The following is a 6905-nucleotide window of genomic DNA, read 5'->3' as shown; positions in this document are numbered from 1 at the left end:
TTTGTGGCATAGCTTCGTGTACTTTAATACACGACTTGTAGTGACATCATTATTGAAGAAAATATATAAAAGGATACTGCTTAGAGTAAGTATCGGCTTTTAATTTTTCGTATAATATTAAGTAACAATCAATAAAGTACAAGCTTCTGCATTAGTCTTCTAAGGTAAATCGAACTTTTTGAAGTTTGTTAAACTAGAACTCTTTATGCGTTTAGAAAAAGTTTTTGATAAGTTTATATTTATACATAATTGGCTGTTTTTGAAAAATAAGTTTTTTTTCGCAAGGAGTTGTCCATAAATCACTCTACGTCTTTTTTGATTATTTTTGACCCCTTCACCCTTGTTGTAATAAGAAGTAAACTTTTGCCAATCCCCCTTAAAAGTACGATACAAATCTTTAACTAGGCATCTGCATTACGAACGAGTAATTCCGCTACGAAATTAGCTTGTTTATATATATATATATATATATATATATATATATATATATATAAACAAGCTAACAAGCTATATATATATATATATATATATATATATATATATATATATATATATATATATATATATATATATATATATATATATATATATATATATATATATATATATATTTAAATAAATAAAAGTAATTTTCATATGTTTTTTCCTTAGTGTACATTCCAATACGTAAAAAAATTCCAGTTTTTAAAAAAAATTTTTTAGATTTGTTAAATTTTAATTTTTTAATAGTTCTCCATAAAATGAAGAAATAGGCTTCGTTGAAGATTCAGTTATCAATTTTCTTCACTTGGTTTGAGGTTACAGTGAAGTGTTCTGTATACTGATGTACACATCTAGTTATCTTTTATATTCTTCTACTTCATCGATTGCCGATGCAAGTTCTTTAATTTCCAAGTCGTTTTTTCTTTTCCTTACAGTCTCTTTTTTCGTTACTTGATTGCAAGATTGGTTGTTATCTCTCAACGTAACTCCTCATCTCAGCAGTTGTACCGTTTTATGACTTCAGGGCAATGCTTGCATTTAAACAGGTTTAAATAGGTTTGATTGATGACTAAAAGTTCATTAATGAAACCTATTTCATTTATGGAGATGAAACTACCCTTGTTAGATCACCGTCAGCTAGAGGTTAATCAAGACGTAATAAAATGCTCATTTGTACCAATTTACCTTTCAGCTCTTTAGAGAATGAAGGACTCCAAAAATTCGCTTCAAGTTATTTACTAAAGTTCACAAGCAAATGCGCAACAACTTTTTCCAAGAACAAACTTCCTCTTCTTTACTATTAGGCAAAGTAAGCTGTAGATTCCACGCTGGAAGGTGATCTTGCCGAATGCGAAGGTGTAGCAATCACAACAGATATGTGAACTAGCTGCAACAATGGTTCGTACATCTCAAAAGCTTTCAATTACATCGACAAGGACTTCAATCAGAAAACTGTTGTTGTGGGTTATGCTGCATTCAAAGAAAGTTACACAAGTGCCGCAATTTTAAAAGTAGTTGACAAAATCATTGAAGAGATTCCCAGACTTCTACCAGATGCAGCAAGAGTATATTATTCGGAAGCAAACATTAAAGCATTTTCTCTCAGTTCACCAACAGTCAAATCTGCGTTTATTATCAACTTAATCTGACTGTGTCCAAAGCGGTGGAGTTTAAAAAAGTACTCACAACTACGCCATCCCTTGAGTGATTAAAAATTTTGTTGACTCATATCAACCATAGTCCATTAACAGTGGAAACAATTCATCGCCGCTACAAGGAAGCGGGGATTCGTATGTGAAACTAATCATACCCTGTTGAAACAAGAACTCAAATGCCTTTGACATTGAAGTCTACAGTTTGTCTTCGAGTTGTTCTGGACGCCCACAAAGAAGAAGATCCAGCCTCTTCACTAAGCTGCATAATTCTTATACCATATGACTTTGAAACTATTGCTCTCGTGTTGCCAGCATTCGAAGAAATTAAAAATACTTTAGAAATTCTCTCATCCAGCCTTCTGATTCTTCCAAAGGTAATTTATTAGCTGTAAAAACTGCCTGCAACTCTGGAAATTCTCAAGAAACAGACCAAAAACAGAGAAGGTTTCAAGTTTTAAACAGCCCTTTAAGACGAAATTGAAAAAAGGCTTCCTGATTGTTGATACAAAATTTCACCTTATGCTGTTGAAAATCTTTTTCATCTATTCCGCAAGGGTACCTTGCTAAAGAAGCTGGGCGTGTTCAATAAAATCAAGAGCCAAGTTATTGAAGAAAACACTTCCATTTTTTGATCAAATTTTGTATCAAAGTCAGATTGAAGAAAAGATTGCTTGGTATATCAGAAGAATTTTCTGCATTTCTGCAACCTCAACAAACAGCAAAATGTTGTTTTTTTGGTCAAATTATCAGTGATGGCAGAAGCCACTTGACCCAGAAAGTATGGACATGATTGTCAATGTTCAACACAACACAACAATGTTTCAACATGAATGTTCACACAGGAAAGAGTTTGAAGAAAATTCAGTTAAAGAAAATCTCACTAGAAACTGATAAATAAAGTTGTTTGCATCAACAGAAATAACGTTCCCTTTGTATTTCTTTTTACATTTAAAATTTTGATATTCCAAGATAAATTTTTGCATGCTAATTCTAAAAATCACTTCACTTTTTGTCTAGCAATAACGTTTATGGCGAATATTTGTTTTACATGTGGTTCAGTAAACACATCAGCTAAAACTCTGGCATTTAATAATTTAGTAAATATTGTTCGGATCTCCATAAATGTTTCCCCACTGTGATCCATTTCCCAGAAAAATTATTTGATAAAACCCAATTTTATGTGAAGTGGAGGCAGAAGAACTTTTTCCACAGGTACTCGATCAACATTTTTTAGATTGTAGACCCCTGGCTGCAAATCTTTTCTTTCAGTCCATTCTCTTTGGAGATAATTTATAGTGTCTCTGCTGTTATACAAGCACAAGAAACAAGGATACTTAATAAATCCTCCTTGCTGCCCAAGAAAAAAACTAAGTATCGTGAAATCTCTACACACATCCCATTTGTAGTAATCATAGTTAATCTTTTGTAGCAAAATCTTAGCGATATTCTAGTCTTCTTTTAAGTTTATACTGTTTCCGACTGGTACGGAAGGATGTTGATTTCCATTGTGAAGTAGTAAAGTCTTTAAACTCTTTAATTCTGTTCCTTCAATCTGCATAAACCAGTTCTGCACAAGCTTTTGGAAGATTTATATCTCTAGCTCAATTTTGATTTACAACAGCTACAAATGGCATGAGAAGCCCAATAAACATTCCAAAATACTTCTCGTAAGCTTGGCAGTACTTTTTATCCCTCGAAATTGTACATTTTACCTGAGCAGACCCAGTAAATCATCCACAAAGTAACAGAAGCAGTTCGCTGGTAATTTACAATGTCTAGAAGCCATTACAAAAAGTAATTTAAAAATTTTTTAGTTCCCTAAAAAAAAATAAGAATCAAAAGTAGTCGATATAAAATTTTAATAAAGAAAAAAAATCATTCACTTGAACAAACTAAACGCCTAAAGTAACATGGAAAAAAACTTCACCATTAAAATTGCCATTGTCAAATTATGAAAAAAAAAGCATTAAATAATAGATTGAAACAACTTTTTGTTGCCCAGTGCTTTTAATATTGTATGTAAATATTTTATCAATTTCAAATTTTTGATCAAAAAAGTAATTTCCATAATTATTTGCAATTCAATTAAATATTAAATGTATATAGTTTGAAATTTTCAATTATCATATGATCATTATAGTATATACATTTAAGTACTTAGTTTACGAAAAAAAATTTTAAATTTATTAGTACTCGATATATGTTGGGCGAAGACAAAATTTTAAAGCTTAATTACATATATATTTCATGACTATTTTTTCTAATTTCTAAGTTTTGTAAATCTTAATTGCACAGTTTGATGTAATTTTCATTTGGGCTATCATTATGCATAACAAAACTTATTAAACTTTAGTCCCAGAAGCCATTTGTTTGAAATAATACTTTTTTCGACATTGATAAAATTTTGTCAATTGCATGAATGTAGATATTCACAAACCTATTTATTAAAAGTAATAAGAGTATAGATCTGTTGTTATTTTTGTTACAGGTAAAGGGATCTCAAAATGTTAGGTGTTTTTAAAGATTTTGCTAAGCCCCAAGTATTTGAGCAGGAGTATTTTTTCAACTTTTGAGAGTTGAAAAAATACTCCTGCTATATTGCCAAAAAATTTTAATAGTTTTTAATACAATTTTCATATGCCTTTAGATAAATATTTAGGGCATGCTTTTTTCGTTAGGGACCTCAGAATGTCAGGTTTAATAATAGGTAGTATTGTTGCCAATATTGCTTAGTTAATCATGAATTTCAGCATATATTATTTATTTTCAATGCTGAATATATTTTTAAATGTTTTGTTCACTTATCTTTTATACTTTTTGCATTCCACTACACAATGCTAGGTTAAGGGACCTCAAAACGCTTGGTTAATGAAAGCTAATTAACATATAAAAAAAAGTTGTTTGCATTTAGTTTCTTCTCGACATTATGAAATGAATATTCTGCTTATAGTTTCGTCACGAAACCTCATTCAAAACACACTTTAGTGTGTTTTCTTTGTTTGCTTTTGAAAAAATGAATTAAACTAAAGTGCAATTACTAAAGTAAGGTGCAAGTACAAAAGTGTGTTTTGATATTCCTTTCAGTAAAGAATAAATAAGAAATGGGAAAGTCCTTTAGAATTAAACCAACAAGCAAATCAAGATGCAATGTTCTAAGAGATGTCATAATGATGAAAAGTAAGCAGTTAGAGGAAGCAGTTGAGTGGTGCCGAATCAACAATAAACGTGGTTGGGCCGCAATCAATTCAGGAAAATTTCCACTAATTAAAGATCTTAGAACAATTAATAAACGAATTAATGGTATCATTGGAACTGGAAACGAGAAGGAATATTGTTCAATTTTTACAAAAGATGAAGAAGAGTTGTTAGTCTCTTATATAAGAAACAAGAATAGGTAATATCTACACAAAATTAAGAAATGAAACATTTTTTTTATAAACTGTTGTAAACTGTAATAAAATCCTGGTTTTTTAATATTGTTCATTTAGAAAACTAAACTTATACTATTTAGTTTTCTTTTATTATTATTTCAATAATATATTTAGGTGCCTCCAAGGTTTGAACAAGTCGGAGTTGACAAGGATAATGTTGAATGTTTTGGAAGTAAGAAAGCAAGCCTGTAGAAACCTTCGTGGACGTCAAGATCACTAAGCTATCACCAAATGTTCAACGAGCACTCCGAACAAAGAAGCTTAGCAAGTCTTTTTGGAAGCGTTGGGATGCAAAATATCAAAAGTACATAACCAAAAAGAGACAAGGAACTGTATCCATAAATCGTGCCATTAACTGCATAAAAGCAATGGTATGTAAACACCTCAACGAATTAGCTGAAGAACTTAAAGAATGTAATATTTTCATTGATGCAAATCAATTAGAAACAGGTGTATGGCAGGGATATATAGATACCACTATAATTTATAATCATGATGAAACCCCCCAGTTTATAAACTATGGAGTTGATGGTACTCCAAATGGTTTAGTGTATGCTGGAAGAGGGGAAAGTTGTCAAAAGATGATAAGAGAAAATAGAGAATGCGTAACTATACATCCTTTTGTTTCCTTTGGAGGAGACATAGCAATGTGCCAAATCATATTCAAGGGAAAAGGGATTAGTGCCCACATGGCTTCAAAAGAAGCAGTTATACGTATTCCAAATCTTCTAATCTCCACAAATGAGAGTGGAAGCCAGGATCACAGTACACTTCTAAGTGCATATCAAATGTTTGACCAATTTTTAGAAAAAAACAATATAAAACGGCCTGTTGTTGTTCTATCTGATGGTCACTCTTCAAGATTTGACAGTGATGCATTGACATTCCTAAGAAGCAAAAATATTAGACTTTTCATCACTCCACCTGATACAACTGGCGTTACCCAGCTCCTTGATCAAATTAATCAGAAACTGCACTCTGAGTACAGAAGTGCTAAGTCTGTACTTTATTCTCCGTTTATGACAATCAACAGAGAAAGTTTCATGAATATACTTGCAGAGTTATGGCCAGAGTGGGCATCAAAACAAACAATCATAAATGCAGGTAAAAAAGTTGGCATTTCAAGCGGAGGACTTAGTGTTAAGTGGATGCAGGAAGATAAGTTTTTACGAGCTGAGCTAAGTATTCATGAAAATACCGAAAAAGATCATATATCAACAGCAGTAACAGTTTCATCTCCAAAAGATGTTCGCTGTGGCTCAGCAAGATATTGGAAACATAAATACGAAAGTGCCATGGAAGCTTATCAAACAATATCTGATAAATCAATATCACTGGAAGAAATACCTAACTTGTTGCCTGTAACCAAAGTAACACCTAAATTGAAAAAAGAAAATGTTAGAGTTACCCAGGTTCACGGCTCAATGGAGGGGAAAAAAATATTGGAAACGGTTTCTTTAATCAAGGAAGACAAAGCCAAAAAGGAGAAAGCAAATAAAGAAAGGAAATCCAAGCTACAACAACAAATTGAGGCATTCTATAAATGTAAGGAAGAGTGTACATGTGGAAAGAATGTTTGCGCAGCAAATAAACTTCGAGAATGCTCGTGTTGCCATAATGTTTTGAAATCTACATGTAGTAAAGCATCATGCCGAGGTAAAACAGGCTTAAAAACGAATATGATCAAACCATTTTGTGAAATAGGACCCAAAAAATGCCTTCACTTTGAGTCTGATGAAGATCACATTGAAAACGTCATTCCTATGACTGATTTAATCTAGAATACAACCTATCGTTCTCTATTCGCCTCTTTTTGAATTAACCTTTACCTGGATCT

The 6905-nt window shown here is 31.8% G+C and overlaps 1 protein-coding gene across 1 annotated transcript; it reads left to right on the top strand.

The window, feature by feature from the left end:
- Positions 1-4718: 4718 nt before the first annotated feature.
- On the top strand, positions 4719-6905 carry LOC149880190 (uncharacterized). Its single transcript, XM_090070540.1, has 2 exons — positions 4719-5031; positions 5183-6905. Exon 2 carries the CDS (start codon positions 5437-5439, stop codon positions 6847-6849), a length of 1413 nt encoding a protein of 470 aa, XP_089926666.1. The 5' UTR covers positions 4719-5031; positions 5183-5436; the 3' UTR covers positions 6850-6905.

This window comes from Hydra viridissima, unplaced genomic scaffold (genome assembly GCF_058129835.1).
Source record: "Hydra viridissima isolate aposymbiotic clone 2 unplaced genomic scaffold, HvirCarnegie_v1 scaffold_13, whole genome shotgun sequence".
NCBI lineage: Eukaryota > Metazoa > Cnidaria > Hydrozoa > Anthoathecata > Hydridae > Hydra > Hydra viridissima.
The sequence above is the reverse complement of the archived record's forward strand: the minus strand, read 5'-3'. Positions and strand labels throughout refer to the sequence as shown.